The sequence below is a fragment of the Bos taurus genome, chromosome 11 (genome assembly GCF_002263795.3).
Source record: "Bos taurus isolate L1 Dominette 01449 registration number 42190680 breed Hereford chromosome 11, ARS-UCD2.0, whole genome shotgun sequence".
NCBI lineage: Eukaryota > Metazoa > Chordata > Mammalia > Artiodactyla > Bovidae > Bos > Bos taurus.
The window spans coordinates 30,781,453-30,801,426 of NC_037338.1; the positions used below are offsets into that span (position 1 = coordinate 30,781,453).

At 40.2% G+C, this 19,974-nt stretch overlaps 1 protein-coding gene across 3 annotated transcripts in view; it reads left to right on the forward strand.

The window, feature by feature from the left end:
• PPP1R21 (protein phosphatase 1 regulatory subunit 21) overlaps positions 1 to 19,974 on the forward strand; it is a 78,447-nt gene that overhangs the window by 30,280 nt on the left and 28,193 nt on the right. For all 3 annotated transcript variants that reach the window (XM_059891183.1, NM_001103093.1, XM_015473432.3), the window contains 6 exon segments: positions 105 to 254; positions 2,594 to 2,695; positions 2,783 to 2,871; positions 5,389 to 5,525; positions 15,151 to 15,243; positions 19,273 to 19,400. In XM_059891183.1, coding sequence (XP_059747166.1) covers positions 105 to 254; positions 2,594 to 2,695; positions 2,783 to 2,871; positions 5,389 to 5,525; positions 15,151 to 15,243; positions 19,273 to 19,400 — 699 coding nt within the window.

Sequence of the window (19,974 nt, forward strand, 5' to 3'; positions counted from 1 at the left end):
ATTATTTTAGAGTTCAAATGTTTTCTCCAAAAGCAGACTTAATAAAGTTGTTTGGGTGTAATAACCTGATAGTTGACTTTAACTGTATCTTTCTCATTTTAAAGCTGAAGATGCGGGATATCGCTGGGCAGGCCCTGGCTTTTGTTCAAGATCTTGTCAAGGCTCTTCTGAACTTTCACACCTATACAGAACAGAGGATTCAGATTTTTCCTATTGATTCTGCCATTGACACAATATCTCCATTGAATCAGAAGGTACGTTTAACTCAGGATACCTTTTGTCTGCCCTGAACAAATCTGGAGACTTGCTACTTATTAGACTAGTTCTGTGTTTCAGCCAAGTACTATAGAGGACGTGGGGAGAAACTCTAAGTCATAGTCTTTATCGTCAAGAAACAGGGTAAACATGGAGATTCTTATGAAATGGAATAGTGAGGGATATGTTAGAAGACCTAAGTGTGAATAAGTGGTCAGGGCAGTAAGTGAATATGACGTCATCAAGGAGGGGAGACTGCTGTTGGTGGTAGTGTCTGGAAGACTCTGGTGATTTGACTGGGCTTTGAAAAATGAGCATGGTTTGCATAGGAGGAGAGAAGTGGGGTAGGTGTTTTTTCCCTATAAAACTTTTCACCACAAACCTTTTGAAGTTCATAAAAATTAAAGTTTGAAATGCTCTTTAATATCACCATGGGAAAAAGCTTTCAGATGACTTGGGTAAGGAAAATGGACCTGTAGCATTTTAAGGCAGTTATATTTTCTTTTATGCTTCCTATAATATAAAAGCATTTTCCCCGCCCTGGTTCTTTGTCCATTATTTTATTTTTATTTTTTTGTTTTTGGGGCCTTTTTTGGCCATACCATGCAGCATGTGGGATCTTAGTTTCCCAGCTAGGAACTGAACCTGGGCCCCAGCAGTGAAAGCATTGCGTTTTAACCACTGGACTGCCAGGGAATTCCCACCATTATTTTACTTAGCTTGTTACCATGTTATGCTCACATGGTGAGAATCAAATATGTTAATCATAATGGAAATATTTCATTACTCTGAAGAATTCATATTTTTCTCAGTATTTTACCTTTGGTACTTTTATCTCTGAGAGACCCTCTGTGACTTTTCCGTTAAGCCTCTATTATTGAAGATTCAGTAACCATTTGTTAAAAGATGACCAAAGCATTTAGACTTGTTCATAAAATCATAAAGTAGACTTTTATACCTGAGCTTAGAGTTCAACTTATTTTATAGCCCAGAGAGACTGAGTTTCCTAGGGCCATATGTCTGTGTAGCTTGCAGTTGGACTAGTTGAATCACATTTCTGCAAAATGAGACTTTACATTTGTATACACAGAACTCAAAATTTGAGCCATTATACAATATTTAAAAAGCTGAGATATTTCACATGTGAAAAATTAACTTCTTGTTTCTCAATTGTCTCAAAGCTTGGGGGATCTTTTTCTGAATCTGTTCTTCATACTGAATTAGTTCTTCATGAGTATTACAGTATCCATGACAGTTATAAAAGTTTTTATAGTCTCATTTTGATGATAGCTACATTCCTAGAATGTGTTAACCTTGAACATTTTATGCAATGAATATAAGCTGTACTCAAAAGTCTTGTTTTTAAAAAATGAGGTCAGTTCAGTTCAGTTGCTCAGTTGTGTCCAACTCTTTGCAACCCCATGAATTGCAGCACGCCAGGCCTCCCTGTCCATCACCAACTCCCGGAGTTCACTCAAACTCACGCCCATCGAGTCGGTGATGCCATCAAGCCATCTCATCCTCTGTCGTCCCCTTCTCCTCTTGCCCCCAATCCCTCCCAGCATCAGAGTCTTTTCCAATGAGTCAACTCTTCTCACGAGGTGGCCAAAGTACTGGAGTTTCAGCTTTAACATCAGTCCTTCCAAAGAATACCCAGGACTGATCTCCTTTAGAATGGACTGGTTGGATCTCCTTGTAGTCCAAGAGACTCTAAAGAGTCTTCTCCAACACCACAGTTCAAAAGCATCAATTCTTCAGCGCTCAGCTTTCTTCACAGTCCAACTCTCGCATCCATACATGACCACTGGAAAAACCATAGCCTTGACTAGACGGACCTTTGTTGGTAAAGTAATGTCTCTGCTTTTAAATATGCTATCTAGGCTGGTCATAACTTTCCTTCCAAGGAGTAAGCGTCTTTTAATTTCACGGCTGCAATCACCATCTACAGCGATTTATGTAAACAGAAAAATCTGTCCTACAGTTTTGACTCAAATATCAAATCTTTTTTTTTTTTAATATTAACTTGCATCCCTAATGAAGAAGTGGTTGTTTCGGAAAGAAGGCCTATTGGTGGTGTGTTGTTAATAGTATCCCCTCCCCACTTGCCTCATGCCCAGTTGTTAATTATATCATCCGTCTGCTGGTTTGTCACTTTGCCATGGAATGGGCACTTGGGTTTAGTATCTGAGATTGTTAGAGGGAACTTTGTGTAAAAGTCAAATTTCCCAAAAAAAAGTTTGCAAAAGTATTAAGGTTTATAACTCAGTGGGTCCATTTACAGATGTTTTGATATCCTTTATTTTCCAGTGACTTAACTCAGAATTCTTCTCCTATTTAGTTCTCACAGTATCTTCATGAAAATGCATCTTACGTCCGCCCTCTTGAGGAAGGAATGCTTCATTTATTTGAAAGTATTACTGAGGATACTGTAACCGTCCTGGTAATTTACTTCTGCTTTACTTCTGGAAGTGGGAGTGCTTCTTTATCAAACAAAATTATTAATCTTGAAATTGTTTTTCTTTTCCAGGAGACAACTGTGAAATTGAAAACTTTTTCAGAGCATTTAACCTCTTACATATGTTTTCTTAGGAAGATTCTTCCTTATCAATTAAAAAGGTACTTACTGTTCTGGGCCAGGGAGCTTGGGGAATTGTGAGGTGTCATCTGAGCTGTGCTGGAGTTAATAAAGTAACAACTTGTGCCTCTTGAGCTCTGCCTGACCTTTTTGCACTACAACCAATTTGGATGTTTGTGAAAAAGGAAAATCATGGCTTGAGCAGCACAAACTTATATTTAAGAAAACTGAATTGTAGTTTCTCAGCTAGAGTTTCTTCAATAGTTTTGAACTGTGATCAGTGCAATAACCATGTAATGCAACATGAACCAGTATTTTTAGTGATTGTGAATGACACATTTATTAAAGGAAATAGTTTTGGGTATTGTTACCCTTTTACTGAAAACGTCTAGATGGGGGTAATAATAGTTAACCTCTATATTTGAATCTGTAATCCTTAGGTTTCTTTTAAATAGTATGCTGTTTTTACTATTGGTGATTTAAGTTATAAAATAAAAACTGTACATCCTCCAGCCCTCATAGGATGAGTCATTTAGTAACCTTAAATATTGCATCTTAAACATTCCTGAAAAGGCAAGAGAAAATAATTTATATAACTGGAAATTTGAGACTACTGATTGTATATTTTGATACTTTTGATGTAAAACTACAAAGACTCCTAATTCATCTAAATCTTTTAATCCTGAGATCTAGTCTTTAAAAAAGGCGAAGAATAATGCAACTGGAAATAAGAGAAATAAGAACATATATGTACTATTATTGATATGTATTATTATTGTTGTTGTTTATTCCCTAAATCATGGCTGACTTTTTGCAACCCTGTGGACTGTAGCCTGACAGGCTCCTCTGTCCTTGGGGATTCTCTAGGCAAGAATGCTGGAGTATGTTGCCATTCCTTCTCTAGGGCATCTTCCCGACCCAGGGATTGAACCTGTCTCCTGCATTGCCAGGCAGATTCTTTACTGCTGAGCTACCTGGGAAGCCCATAGGTATTATAGTAGATTGCAAAACAAGGTTTAGGAAAAACATAGATGAAAAGCTTATAGATACTGAAAATATACAAGTAATTGTAGTTTTTTAGTCCTTATAAACTAAAGTAGTAGGTTTAGCTTTTCAAAAATATGAAATTTTGTTATTAAAAAATTTATGTATGTTAAGAACCATCTTATTTCCTAATTCTAACCTAACAAGGTATTTTAGTAACTGAATTCTGTGATTTGTGCACATGACAGAATTTTAGGGCTCAGGGAATTATGAGCTCATAATTGTGAATTATAGTTTCCTTCAGATCCTTAAATGTTTTAGTTCAGTATAATTGAAGTTTTTCTGAAAATTGACTCTGAAAGTTTAACACTGAATTGAATATACCTTATTGATTCGGCTTATGTTTTAAAGATTGTAAGAACCATTGTAAAAGTGGTGTTTACTACTTGAAAGAGTTAATGCATTTTTATTTTATCTTAATTTATTTTTTCACTATTACATTTTTAGAAACGCTGGGTAAGTCCTTTCTTGATCTAAGATTCCTATTCTTGGGAATGTTCTGTCGCATACGCTTTCAGCCCTACCTTATCAGATTTTCATGTATTTTAGGCAATTTTTTTGCCATTGGTTTAAATACCACTCTAGTTGGCAAGATAACATGTTCATTAGTAATAAATGGGTTTAGTATTGAATGAAGCTGTCTGCTATAAATAAATAGAGCAGAAGTGTCAAGGTCAAGGGAATGGATGTGATTCTTGATATCACATCACAAGCATATCATTCTTGTGCTAATAACTTTTCTAGCTTTGTGTAAAAAGCATTTTACTTGATTATTGCACATTTTAATAAGTACTCTTAAGAGTCTACATAGTTTTTAACCTTATAATTAAGTTTTCCCAAGCACCATTTAAAATGGAAAATGGTTATATTTTTATGAATGTTAAGGAATTACTTTTATATTGCGCTTATAGATTGGTTTTTCCAATCTGTCTGACTTTTGAAATTACATACACTTCCCTGGTGGCTCAGTGATAAAGAATCCGCCTGCTAATACAGGAGACGGGTTCAATCCGTGGGTCAGGAAGATCCCCTGGAGAAGGAAATGACAACCCACAACAGTATTCTTGCCTGGGAAATCCCACTACAGAGGAACCTAGCGAGCTACAGTTTATGGGGTCACAAAGAGTCGGACATGAGTTAGTGACTAAACAACTCACTGAAAAAGGTTTCTTACTGATTCTCTCTCCCAGTTCCTATTTAATTCTCTTTAGAAATTCAGCTATGAAGTATTTTTCTCCTGAAAATATTTTGAAGGAAGCATTTTTGTGCTGCTCTCAGGATGGAAGACAGTGAGCACCTTTTCTTCCATTTAGTCGTCTTTTGCTTCATTGGCATTGGAGGAAGCCAGTGTGTACATGATGATATAACAAAATGGAACCTTGTCAGTGAGCTCAAGTTTCTTTTTTTGGTTCATTCTCTCTTTGGATATAGATGTTTGACAATTTAGGTAGTTTCTTATAGCTGATTGAAAATCATTTGGGATGCTCACTTTTATAAACTCTGCCCATTCCTAGCCTAGAAGAAGAATGTGAAGCTTCCCTTTGCACGTCCGCATTACGAGCCAGGAATCTAGAGCTGTCCCAGGACATGAAAAAGATGACAGCTGTGTTTGAGAAGCTGCAGACTTACATTGCCCTTCTTGCCTTGCCAAGTAAGTGTCTTTGTTACTCATGGTTCAATGTGAAGAACTTAGAGTACAAAAAGTTGGAGAAGGGAGGCTGTTTGGCATGTTTGAGTGAGAAGAGCCTAGGATCTGGGACCAGAAAAACTTGGATTCATATCCTGCAGCCCTTTATACATTTATGGCCTTGGGCAAATCGCTTTACTTTTCTGCTTCTGTTTTCCCACTTATAAAATGAAGGTAAATGAGTTAAATTAAGAATGTACAGGGACTTCCCTGGTGGTCTAGTGACTAAGACTTGTTGTTCAGTCACTCAGTCATATTGTGACCCCATGGACTGCAGCACTCCAGGCTTCCCTATCCTATCTCCCAGAGGTTGCTCAAACTCATGTCCATTGAGTCGATGATGCCATCCAACTGTCTTATCCTCGGTCTCCCCCTTCTCCTCTTGCCCTCAATCTTGCCCAGCATCAGTGTCTTTTCCAGGGGGTCAGCTCTTCACATCAGGTGGCCAAAGTATTGGAGGTTCAGATTGGAGGTTCAGCTTCAGCATCAGTCCTTCCAGTGAATATTCAGTGTTGATTTCCTTTATTATTGACTGGTTTGATCTCCTGGCTGTCCAGAGAACTCTCAAGAGTCTTCTCCAGCACTATGGTTCGAAAGCATCAATGCTTTGGTGCTGAACCTTCTTTATGATTCAGCTCTCACATCCGTACATGACTACTGGAAAAACCATAGCTTTGACTATACAGACCTTTGTTGGCAAAGTAATAGCTGTGGTTTTTAATACGATGTATACGTTCGCCATTGCTTAGAAGGCTCTTCTATCTCTCCTTGCTATGCTTTGGAACTCTGCACTCAGTTGGTTATATCTTTCCCTTTCTACTTTGCTTTTTGTTCCTCTTATTTTCTCAACTATTTGTAAGGCCTCCTCAGACAACCATTTTTCCTGCTTGTGTTCTTTTTCTTGGGGATCCTTTTGGTCACCACCTCATGTACAATGTTGCAAACTTCCTTCCATAGTTCTTCAGGCACTCTGTTGACCAGATCTAATCCCTTGAATCTGTTCATCATCTCTACTGTGTATTGATTTAGGTCATACCTGAATGGCCTGGTGGTTTTTCCTGCTTTCTTCAATTTGAGCCTGAATTTTACTACAAGAAGCTGATGATCTGAGCCATAGTCAGCTCTAGGTCTTGCTTTTGCTGACTGTATAGATCTTCTCCATGTTTGGCTGCAAAGAATATAATCAATCTGATTTTAGTATTGACCATCTGATGATGTCCATGTTTAGAGTCCTCTCTTGCATTGTTGGAAGAGGGTGTTTGCTATGACCAGTGCATTCTCTTGGCAAAATTCTGTTAAGCCTTTGCCCTGCTTCATTCCGTATTCCAAGGCCAAGTTTGCCTCTTATTTCAGGTATCATTTTGTACTCCAAGGCCAAACTTGGCTTGTTACTCCAGATGTCTCTTGACTTCTTACTTTTGCATTCCAGTCCTCTATGAAGAAAAGAACATCTTTTTTTGGTGTTAGTTCTAGAAGGTCTTGTAGGTCTTCATAGAACCGTTCAGCTTCTTTGGCATTAGTGGTTTGGGCATAGACATGGGTTTACTGGGATGCTGAATGGTTTGTCTTGAAAATGAACTGAGATCATTCTGTCATTTTTGAGATTGCATGCAAGTACTGCATTTTGGACTCTTTTGTTGACCATGAGGGCTACTCCATTTCTTCTAAGGGATTCTTGCCCACCCTTAGGTTTTCTTTTGTTTTATACTTTTAGTTCTTACATTAGGTCTTTGGTCCATTTTGAGTTAATTTTTGTATATAGTGTGAGGTAAAGGTCCAGCTTCATCTTTTGCATATGACTGTCCAGTTGTCTCAGTACCATTTATTGAAAAGACTGTTTCTTCCATATTGAATGGTCTCGGCACCCTTGTTAAGAATTGATTGATCATCCTTGTCTGTTTACCCTATATCTCTAATGAACCTACCAATTTCCTCCTAATTACCTTCAGCACAGGTGCCATTATTTTTGAGGGTACCCTTGGGCTTGAACTTATCCGTAGTCTGTTGTGAATAAAGTCAATTCCTTTGGGAAGAGATTCAGAGTTTTCTGTTTAAATAACTCTTTCTCCCTTGGGTTAAAGCCCTGAGCCATAGTTCTGTGCTGGGGGTGAGGACAATGATATACTTCTCTTAGAGTGACATCCCTGTAGGTATAGCGGAGTACTCCATGGAGAGGGTAGCAGCCCCCAGTCGCTTCTACTTGCCTCTTTCAGCGAGGAACTCCTTTTACTGAGCTGGAGCCAGGGTGTTCATGGCCACAGATTCTCAGCATCCCACAAGTCAGGGCTGGGTGAAAGAAGAGAACCCCCACCCCTGAGTCATACTTAACTAGAATTTAGCCTCAGCAACAGGGAGCTGAGAGCAGGATTAGGAATGAGGCTCTCTACTGAATTAGGGGCGAGGGAGTCTGGTGTTCTTTGCTGCACTCTCTGTACTGGGATTGCTAGCTCACTGACTGGCCAGGGGTAGGGAGTGGGTTCTGGTTCAGATACCACAGATTGTTGTTGTTGTCACTGAATTGATACAGATTTTCTTGAGTAACTGTTTCTTCATTAGCTGGATGCCCTTAAGATAATTTCCAGAGTTTTAAGTGGTTGTTTTTAAATAATTTTCATCAGTTGGGCTGGAGAGTGGATATGAGGAGCTTGCTTATGCTGTCATGCTGGAATTAGAATTATGATGTTTGAATAACAGTGTTTTTAGTGATGTTCAGCAAACAGTAATATGTAGGGAAAAGAACAAAATGAGAAATGTGTTCTGTAGTAACAGGTGAAATTCACAAAGACGTTTCATTTCATAGAGATCATGAAAGACATAATCCTGCAGTTTAATTTTGATTCTTAACCATTACTAACTGTGGACATGGGGGATCCAAATCCATTTCAGTTCAGTTTAGTTCAGTCGCTCAGTTGTGTCAGACGCTTTGCGACCCCGTAGACTACAGCACACCAGGCCTTCCTGTCCATCACCAATTCCTGGAGCTTACTCAAACTTTTGTCCATTGAGTCGGTGATGCCATGCAACCATCTCGCCCTCTGTTGTCTCCTCCTCCCACCTTCAATCTTTCCCAGCATCAGGGTCTTTTCAAATGAGTCAGTTCTTCACATCAGGTGGCCAGAGTATTGGAGTTTCAGCTTCAGCATCAGTCCTTCCAGTGAATATTCAGGATGGATTTCCTTTAAGATGGACTGGTTGGATCCCTTTGCTGTCCAGGGGACTCTCAAGAGTCTTCTCCAAAACTACAGTTCAGAAGCATCAGTTCTTTGATATTCAGGTTTCTTTATAGTCCAACTCTCACATCCATACATGACTACTGGAAAAACCAAAGCTTTGACGAGACAGACCTTTGTTGGCAAAATAATGTCTCTGCTTTCTAATATGCTATCTAGGTTGGTCATAACTTTTCTTCCAAGGAGCAAGCGTCTTTTAATTTCATGGCTGCAATCAGGATATTCAGTGCTTTTTGAGCCCCCAAAATAAAGTTTGTCACTGTTTCCATTGTTTCCCCATCTATCTGCCATGAAGTGATGGGATCAGATGCCATGATCTTAGTTTTCTGAATGTTGAGTTTTAAGCCAACTTTACTTTCCTCTTTGACTTTCATCAAGAGGCTCTTAGTTCTTCTTTGCTTTCTGCCATAAGGGTGGTGTCATCTGCATATCTGAGATTATTGATATTTCTCTCAGCAATCTTGATTCCAGCTCATGCTTTATTCAGTCCAGTATTTCTCATGCTGTACTCTGCATGGAAGTTAAATAAGTAGGATGACAATATGCAGCCTGGACATACTCCTTTCCTGATTTGGAACTAGTCTGTTGTTCCATGTCCAGTTCTAACCATTGCTTCTTGACCTGCATACAGATTTCTCAAGAGGCACGTCAGGTGGTGCCTGATTCCCATCTCTTTAAGAATTTTCCACAGTTTGTTGTGATCCACACAGTCAAAGGCTTTGGTGTAGTCAATAAAGCAGATGTTTTTCTGGAACTCTTTTGCTTTTTCAGTGATCCAACAGATGTGGGCAATTTGATCTCTGGTTCCTCTGCGTTTTCTAAATCCCTGGAAGTTCACAGTTCATGTACTGTTGAAGCCTGGCTTGGAGGATTTTGAGCATTACTTTGCTAGAATGTAAGATGAGTGCAGTTGTGCAGTACTTTGAGCATTCTTTGGCATTGCCTTTCTTTGGGACTGGAATGAAAACTGACCTTTTCCAGTCCTGTGGCCACTACTGAGTTTTCCAATTTGCTGACATATTGACTGCAGCACTTTTACAGCATCATCTTTTAGGATTTGAAATAGCTCAATTAGAATTCCATCACCCCCACTAGCTTTGCGCACTTGACTTTGCATTCCAGGGTGTCTGGCTCTAGGTGAGTGGTCACACCATCGTGATTATCTGGGTCATGAAGATCTTTTTTGTACGAGGAGTTCTGTGTATTCTTGCCACCTCTTCTTAATATCTTCTGCTTCTGTTAGGTCCATACCATTTCTGTCCTTTATTGTGCACACCTTTGCATGAAATGTTCTCTTGGTATCTCTAATTTTCTTGAAGAGATTTCTAGTCTTTCCCATTCTATTGTTTTCCTCTATTTCTTTGCATTGATCAGTGAGGAAGGCTTTCTTATCTCTCCTTGCTGTTATTTGGAACTGCATTCAAATGGGTATATCTTTCCTTTTCTCCTTTGCCTTTGGCTTCTCTTCTTTTCACAGCTATTTGGTTGTCCTCAGATGACCATTTTGCCATTTTGCATTTCTTTTTCTTGGTAATGGTCTTGATCACTGCCTCTTGCACAATGTCATGAACCTCCATCCATAGTTCTTCAGGCACTCTGCCTATCAGATCTAATCCCTTGAATCTATTTGTCACTTCCACTGTATAATCTTAAGGGATTTGATTTAGGTTATACCTGAATGGTCTAGTGGTTTTCCCTACTTTCTTCAATCTAAGTTTGAATTTGGCAATAAGGAGTTCATGATCTGAGCCACATTCATCTCTTGGTCTTGTTTTTGTTGACCGTATAGAGCTTCTCCATCTTTGGCTGCAAAGAATATAATCAGTCTGATTTCAGTATTGACCATCTGGTGATGTCCATGTGTAGAGTCTTCTCTTGTGTTGTTGGAAAAGTGTTTACTATGACCAGTGCATTCTCTTGACAAAGCTCTATTAGACTTTGCCCTGCTTCATTCTGTACTCCAAGGCCAAATTGGCCTGTTACTCCAGGTATTTCTTCACTCTTACTTTTGAATTCCAGTCCCCTATAATGAAAAGGACATCTTTTTTGGATGTTAGTTCTAGAAGGTTTTCTTGGTCTTTGTAGAACTGTTCAACTTCAACTTCTTCAGCATTACTGGTTGGGGTGTAAACTTGGATTACTGTGATATTGAATGGTTTGCCTTAGAAACGAACAGAGATCATTCTGTCATTTTTTAGATTGCATCCAAGAACTGCATTTCAGACTCTTTTGTTGACTATGATGGCTACTCCATTTCCTCTGAGGGATCTTGCCCACAGTAGTAGATATAATGGTCATCTGAATTAAATTAATCCATTCCAGTCCATTTTAGTTTGCTGTTTCCTAAAATGTTAATGTTCACTCTTGCCATCTCCTCTTTGACCACTTCCAATTTGCCTTGATTCATGGACCTAACAGATCTTCCCTGTAGCTCAAAGGGTTAAGAGTTCTCCTGCAATGCAGGAGACCATGGTTTGATTCCTGGGTCAGGAAGATCCTCTGGAGAAGGGGATGGCAATCCACTCCAGTATTCTTGCCTGGAAAATCCCATGGACAGAGGAGACTGGTGGGCTATAGTCCGTGGGGTCACAATGAGTCGGACACCACTGAGCAACTAACACTAACTCTGTGGACCTAACATTCTATATTCCTATGCAATATTGCTCTTTACAGCATTGGACTTTGCTTCTACCACCAGTCACATCCACAACTGGGTGTCGTTTTTGCTTTGGCTCCGTCTCTTTCTTCTTTCTGGAGTTATTTCTCCACTGATCTCCAGTAGCATATTGGGCATCAAACAACCTGGGGAGTTCATCTTTCAGTGTCCTGTCTTTTTGCCTTTTCATACTGTTTATGGGGTTCTCTAGGCAAGAATACTGAAGTAGTTTGCCATTCTCTTCTCCAGTGACCCACATTTTGTCAGAACTCTCCACTATGACCCGTCCATCTTGGGTGGCCCTAGACACCATGGCTCATAGTTTCATTGATTTAGACAAGACTGTGGTCCATGTTATCAGATTGGTTAGTTTTCTGTGATTGTGGTTTTCAGTCTGTCTGCCCTCTGATAGAGAAGGGATATGAGGCTTATGGAATCTTCCTGATGGGAGAGACTGAGGAAGAAACTGGGTCTTGTTCTGATGGGCAGGGCCACGCTCAGTAAATCTTTAATCCAATTTTCTGTTTATGAGTGGGGCTGTGTTCCCTCCCTGTTGTTTAACCTGATGCCAAACTCTGGTGGAGGTAATGAAGATAATGGTGACCTCCTTCAAAAGGTCCCATGCAGGCACTGCTGCACTCAGTGCCCCTAACCCTGCAGCAGGCCACCACTGATCCACACCTCCATTGGAGACCCCTGGACATCCCCGGGGAAGTCTGGGTCAGTCTCTTGTGGGGTCACTGCTCCTTTCTCCTTGGTCCTGGTGCACACAAGGTTTTGTTTGTGCCCTCCAAGAGTCTATTTCCCAGTCCTGTGTAAGTTCTGGCAGCTCTATGGTTAATGGCGACCTCCTCCAAGAGGGCTTATGCCATACCCAAGTCTGCTGCACCCAGAACCTCTGCCCCTGTAGCAGTCCAGTGCTGACCCCGTACCTCCTCAGGGGACATTCAAACACAGTTCTGTCTCAGTCTCTGTGTGGTCTCTGTGTCCTGGTATGCACAGGGCTTATTTGAACCCTCTGAGCATCTCTGGCAGGTATGGGGTTTGATTCTAAACACGATTTCGCCCCTCCTACCATCTTGCTGGGGCTTCTCTGCCCTTTAGTTCAGTCACTCAGTTGTGTCCGACTCTTTGCGACCCCATGGACCACAGCATGCCAGGCCTTCCTGTCTATCAACAACTCCCGGAGTTTACTTAAACTCACGTCCATTGAGTTGGTGATGCCATTCATCCATCTCTTCCTCTGTCGTCCCCTTCTCCTCCCGCCTTCAATCTTTCCCAGCATCAGGGTCTTTTCCAGTGAGTCAGTTCTTTACATCAGGTGGCCAGAGTATTGGAGTTTCAGCTTCAGCATCAGTCCTTCCAATGAATATTCAGGACTGATTTCCTTTAGGATTGACTGGTTGGATCTCCTTGCAGTCCAGGGGATTCTCAAGAGTCTTCTCCAACAGCACAGTTCAAAAGCATCAATTCTTTGGAGCTCAGTTGGAGCTCAGCTTTCTTTATAGTCCAACTCTTGCATCCATACATGATTATTGGAAAAACCATAGCTTTGACAAGATGGACTTCTGTTGGCAAAGTAATGTCCCTGCTTTTTAATATGCTGTCTAGTTTGGTCATAACTTTTCTTCCAAGGAGTAAGTGTCTTTTAATTTCATGACTTCAGTCACCATTTGCATTAATTTGGGAGCCCAAAAAATAAAGTCTGTCACTGTTTGCATTGTTTCCCCATCCACTGGCCATGAAGTGATGGGACCAGATGTCATGATCTTAGTTTTCTGAATGTTGAGCTTTAAGCCAACTTTTTCACTCTCACTCATGAGATACTCCACGTCCAAGGTCAGAGAAGCCTCAGCAAGACAGTAGGTGCTGGAGCTGCGGCTGCACAGCATTGGAGCAGCTGTGAGAAGATACCCCACGTACAAGAGCAAAGGGGAAGCCCCGGCAAGACGGTAGGAGGGGTGAGTTCACATTTACAATCAAACCCCATTCCCGCCAGAGATGCTCAGAGGGCTCAAACAAGCCTTGTGTGCACCAGGACCCAGAAACCACACAGAGACTGAGGCAGAACTGTGTTTGTGCGTCTCCTGTGGAGGTACAGATCAGCAGTGGACTGCCACAGGGGCAGGAGCTCTGGGTGCAGCAGACTTGGGTATGGCATAAGCCCTCTTGGAGGATGTCACCATTAACCCCACCATAGAGCTGCCAGAACTTACACAGGACTGGGAAATAGACTCTTGGAGGGCACAAACAAAACCTTGTGTGCACCAGGACCAAGGAGAAAGGAGCAGTGACCCCACAAGAGACTGACCCAGACTTGCCCAGGAGAATCCAAGAGTCTCTGGTGAAGGCATGGGTCGGCAGTGGTTGGCGGTGCCTGCTGCAGGGTTAGGGGCACTGAGTGTAGCAGTTCCTGCAAAGGACCTTTTGAAAGAGGTCACCATTATCTTCATTACCTCTAACATAGTTTGCACCCAGGTAAATAACAGGGAGGGAACACAGCCCCACCCATCAACAGAAGATTGGATTAAAGATTTACTGAGCATGGCCCTGCCCATCAGAACAGGACCCAGTTTCCCCTCAGTCAGTCTCTCCTATCAGGAAGCTTCCATAAGCCTCTTATCCTTCTCTATCAGAGGGCAGACAGACTGAAAACCGCAATCATAGAAAACTAACCAATCTGATCACATGGACCACAGTCTTGTCTGAATCAATGAAACTATGAAACTATGCCATGTACGGGTCGTGGTGGAGAATTCTGACAAAATGTGGGTCACTGGAGAAGGGAATGGCAAACCACTCCAGTATTCTTGCCTGCTGCTGCTAAGTCGCTTCAGTCATGTCCAACTCTGTGCGACCCCACAGACTGCAGCCCACCAGGCTCCCCCATCCCTGGGATTCTCCAGGCAAGAACACTGGAGTGGGTTGCCATTTCCTTCTCCAATGCATGAAAGTGAAAAGTGAAAGTGAAGCCCCTCAGTCATGTCCAACTCTTAGCAACCTCATGGACTGCAGCCCACCAGGCTCCTCCGTCCATGGGATTTTCCAGGCAAGAGTACTGGAGTGGGGTGCCATCGCCTTCTCCAGTATTCTTGCCTAGAGAACCCCATAAACAGTATGAAAAGGCAAAAAGATAGGACACTGATAGATGAACTCCCCACGTCAGTAGGTGCCCAATATGCTACTGGAGATTAGTGGAGAAATAACTCCAGAAAGAATGAAGAGACGGAACCACAGCAATACCCAGTTGTGGATGTGACTGGTGGTAGAAGCAAAGTCCAATGCTGTAAAGAGCAATATTGCATAGGGATCTTCTTTGTGAGGTCCATGAATCAAGGCAAATTGGAAGTGGTCAAGTAGGAGATGGCAAGAGTGAACGTCGACATTTTAGGAATCAGCGAACTAAAATGGACTGGGATGGATGGATTTACCTCCGATGGCCATTATATCTCTGCCCCTGGACGTGAAGTATCTCCTCACAGTCGCTCCAGTGCTGCACCGCTGTCGCTCCAGATCAGTTTAGGTGTCTGTAATCATCACCATTCTGTCTGCATGTGTCTGCAGGAATTTTGAGAGCCATTATGTTCAACATGTCACAAGTGATACTGATTCTCTTCCCAAGGGTGGAGAGAAGATGGTGGGCTCAGTGTTTTGGGTGAAGTCCTCTGGGACAGTGCTTAGGTCTGTGATCTTGGTTTCCTAGGTACAGAGCCAGATGGACTCCTTCGGACAAACTACAGTTGTGTGTTAACAAATGTTGGTGCTGCTCTGCATGGATTCCATGATGTCATGAAAGGTGAGACTTGAAAAAGAACATAAATAAGCTTCGTCCCTTTTCTGAGATCTGCCTGAATGAGATTTAAACAAATACTGCCAAGGCTAATAGACCCTAGATAAAGGCTTAGTAGCATTTGGCTTACGTTAAAGTACACAGCTTACTGCCTTCTGCTTTTTCCATCTGCTTCTTTCCTGAAGGTAAACAAAGTACTGATGAGAAACCCTTGTGTGCAGAACTTTAGCCAAAAATACATTATACTGATTTAAGGGAGGTGTATGAATTTTATCAAGTCAGACATGCTATTCAGAGGCATTTAGCAAAATACCGCACTTGTTAGAGCCCAAGCATGAAGGGACTGAGGAAACAAAGGTGTAAAGTTCCTGGAAATAATGTACTGGTTTTCCACCCTCCTGTGCATTTTTTTGTTGAGAGTACCCATTATAAATCCTGTTTTGTTCAGGAGAAACTTACAGACTGAAGGTCTGTTTTTAAACTTTCATCAGTTTTCGCTTGCCGTGTGCTCCTAAGAATACGCTTGTCGAAAGGCATTTCTTTTGCTTCTTAGCATATGATTCTGAGTCCTGACTTTTTAATTTATATCTCTGCATGGCTTTTGGTTTCTTTCCCCTCTCTCTTTTCCTTTTGGTGGCTATTGGAGTAGGAGCAGAAAGAGAGGGCAGAGCAGTTATTAAGGACTATTGGAAGTAGAGCTTCCCTTGTAGCTCAGTAGGTAAAGAATCCACTTGCAATGCAAGAGACCTGGGTTCGATTCCTGTTTTGGGGAGATCCCCTGGAGAAGGAAATGGCAACCCACTCCAGTATTCTTGCCTGGAGAATCCCATGGACAGAGGAGCCTGGCAGGGTACAGTCCATGGGGTCGCAAGAGACAGACATGACGTAGTGACTAAACCACCACCTTTGGAAGTAGCCCAGGTACCTAGATTTTTCACTGTGGTATTTAATGTATGGTTAGTGACCAATTAATGGTTTCACAGAAAATATATTTTAAAAACTTAAGATTTTGTCGGATTGCATATATAAAATGTGTATATTGGGGGCCCTTCTATAAACTGACACATAACCTGTGTTGCTGGGAATCTATCTTAGTCCCAGTAGTATTACCTAATACCGCCTTAGTCTTGAGAATGGTCCTTTTTGAGGCTTGTCTTCAATTATAAGGAACTGTGGAAGTCGCTGTACTTCTGGAGCTAGCTCTGGTTGCAGAAATCACAGCTTGCATAGACAGATTTGGTGGCAGGTAACGATAATGAGTCCCAACGCTGCAGAACCTAGTCTGGTCCATAGAAAGCCCAAGGGACTAGAACTTTTTTCCTGTGCAGCTTTTGATTTGGGGAGCTCAGACTTAACCACAGTCTTCTGTTCCAGAACTAGGCCATTGAAACCACAAACTGCTCTGTGACTACAGATTCTTTGGTTTTGTTTCCTAAGTTTTCCTGTGCTAATATTATGATTTGTTCCTACTAGTATTTTCTCTAGAATTTTGATAAAGGAGGGGCTAGAGCCATGGAGGGGGGCTATCCATTGAGAAGGATCTTAAAGCTTTATTTACATTGAAAAATCTTGATTTTATTTATATTTCTATAAATAATAATAATGTGTTTCTAAGTTTTCTGAAGGTGCTTTTGTTCATATGTGGCATTAGATGCTGAGTGGTCCAAATCAAAGGATGCTGCTGTTACCATTTGTCAAGAGCTGGTGGAGATTATGGGAGGATCAGAGGCCCCCTAAGCCCTCTTTGTGCCTCTGCTTGTTTCTGTTCTTGAAAGTGTACATAATATAAATTTAAAATATTGGGAAACATGAAGAATGGTTGGCAAGCAGATTATGGGCTCTTGCTGATAGGTTTACAGTTCAAATCTGTCTTCTTACCTAGTTGGAAGAGTGTTGTGTATCTCTCATATCTCTCAGAGTCAGCATTAACTGGCATTAACAGAATAAACTTTGTTTTTAAGAGAGCTCTTATTTCAAATCTTTTCCCTTGATCCTTTGCCTTGCATAATTGCTTGGTCCAAGTTGGGAAAAAGGAAGGAAGGCAGGCAAGCAAGCAGGCAGGCTGGTCTTAATATAAAAAGTGAGAGAGAGAGATTTATAAAAATGTGTGTCCTACAAGGAATTAAAATGGGAGTGAATTAATCTTTTAACAAGTGAGAATTGTTTGATCTTTAGTCTCAAGTCTAAAGCAGGTAGACTGATAGGAAACATTAAACAAAAATAAATCTCTAGTCTAGGTCACATGATTTCCTTGTTCTTTTTGAAGTTAAAATTTAACGTCAAGGAACATCCTAAATAATTAAAATATTTAGATTCAATAAATAAAGAGTAAACAGTTGAATGGGGAGAATTATTATAGTCAAACTACAGTAGCTTTGATCCACTAGAAGCCACGGGAGGGTTCTTAGTATTATACATCTTTTATAAGTATTTTAATTACCTATACAGTCAGCCAAGATTGCCTGCCAGCCCAGTTGTATTATAGCATTGTATACAGACAGTAAAATATTGAGTAAAACTTTCTGTGGTGTGTAGAAAGATGATGTCTGCTTTGGGAGCTAGCAAGTTCAGTATACCAAAAATGTCCAGCATTCCAACTGAATTTTTATTCACTTGGCTGTCTTATGAATTTATAGAAGATAATCATTTATTTTTTAAAATATATTAGACATAATAGTAATGTACCAATTAGTTGGTTTCTTCACTGTGACAGCTGTACCATATTAACATAGGATGTTAACCATAGTGAAAACTGGCTAAGGGTATCTGGAAACTCTGTAAATTTTTTATAAATCTAAGCCTATCCTAAAAGCTTTTGTATGTAACAGTTTACATATATTTGTATATATACATACAATGTATATAAATAACACAATTTCTTAGCTTTAAATTTTAGAAAAAGAAATTTCATAAAACAGTGATTTTATGCTAAAAATATTATGATCATACCACGTTAAATCTTTCTAGTCTTTAATAAATAAATTTAAATTGTGCTGAAATATCATGGTTATACCACGTTAAATCTCTTATTTCTAAATAGTCTTATTTCCTCTTATTTATCTATAGTCTAAAATCAACTAAATTTCTTGATTCTGAATAAATGAAGGTCTTCGTATACATGCCTGCTATAACAATTAATTTCCATGTCTTGTGATCTATTTTTCGCTTTGTTGGTAGTGATAATGCTGTTGTAACTGAAGTAGTCTAAAAATTCAAAAAAATAAAGAAATAAAAATTCAGAGGAGGCTGTATTGTAAGCTCTTTATTATTTACAAATATAGTTGTCCTTCCTCACAAATCAATGTTGTCTTGCTAATTCTGTTCCCCCTTATTTTCAGGATGAAATTATTTTATTTCTCAGAGACCCAGAAAACCCCAAGTTTAGCTGTTTGGCGAGTTTTACCTACTGCTGTTTCTCTCTACATGTTTCTGTCTAAGCCTCTCTTCTATGCTTTTAGAACCACAGGCCTTTGTTGTAATTTTCTTGGACTGGAGGCAGTAGAATGTGAAGCCAGACATTGCAGTGTTCAATCCTTATTTGGCTGTGCAGACCTTTCTTATTGTTAAAGTATGTTCTGGCAAACTGGTTAAGATCCAATAAGGACTGTGGATCACCATGCCTATGTTGGCTGTTCTTTTCCAGCCTCATGGTTTGTTTATATAAGCACAATAAAAATTCTCATTTGTGCCTACTAGACTGTCAAAACAAAGTTTTTAACTGGTAAATACTGGTTAGGGTCATTTACGCAGCACAAGAATAAGGATTGACTCTCAAATGAAAGAGACTGAGACCTACATGCTCTAGGCCATAATAGTGACCCCAGGATGGTGTTAAGAGACCCTCAGTGCTCTCTATTCTTTGCATGTGGACTTGAAACCTAATTGAGATTCAGCCCAATTATGATATTTGGGACCGTCTTTTGTCAGACTTGTTTTGTAAATTTGTAAGCATAGAAATGAGAGGTCAACGGGTTGGTTGACTGTATCCAACTTGTATATAGATACTGATGAGTTTTCATTTAATTGGATTCATAGATATTTCCAAACATTATAGTCAAAAGGCTACAATAGAGCTTGAACTTCCAACAACAACCCAGAAGCTCATAACAACTAATGACTGCATCCTGTCATCAGTAGTGGCATTGACAAATGGAGCAGGAAAGGTAATTTTTCTCTGGTTTATATTGACGTTAAATTAAATTCTTTTTTTTTTTTAATTCTAGATTTTATTTTATTTTTTTTTTAATTTTATTTTATTTTTAAACTTTACATAATTGTATTAGTTTTGCCAAATATCAAAATGAATCCGCCACAGGTATACATGTGTTCCCCATCCTGAACCCTCCTCCCTCCTCCCTCCCCATACCATCCCTCTGGGTCGTCCCAGTGCTCTAGCCCCAAGCATCCAGTTTCGTGCATCGATCCTGGACTGGCATCTCTTTTTTTTTTTCTTGATTGACATAGTAGAAAAATTAATCTGTAAAACGATTTTAGATTATCAGCCTTTTTTGGTAAAATAAAGTTGTCTCCCTTTTCCTCCTTCCTACCTAATATGTGACACAATACGGAATGCTGTTAAATGTTTGTGATGAGTAAGTGGGTCACTCACTGTTGATGTTTTAGATACCAGGTGGTCTCACTATAGATCCTGATGTATATTCAAGGTCTGCTGTACAGAAATTGGGGTATAGAAAAAGATTTATAAGACTTTTATTATATTTTGTTTTTTCTCCACCA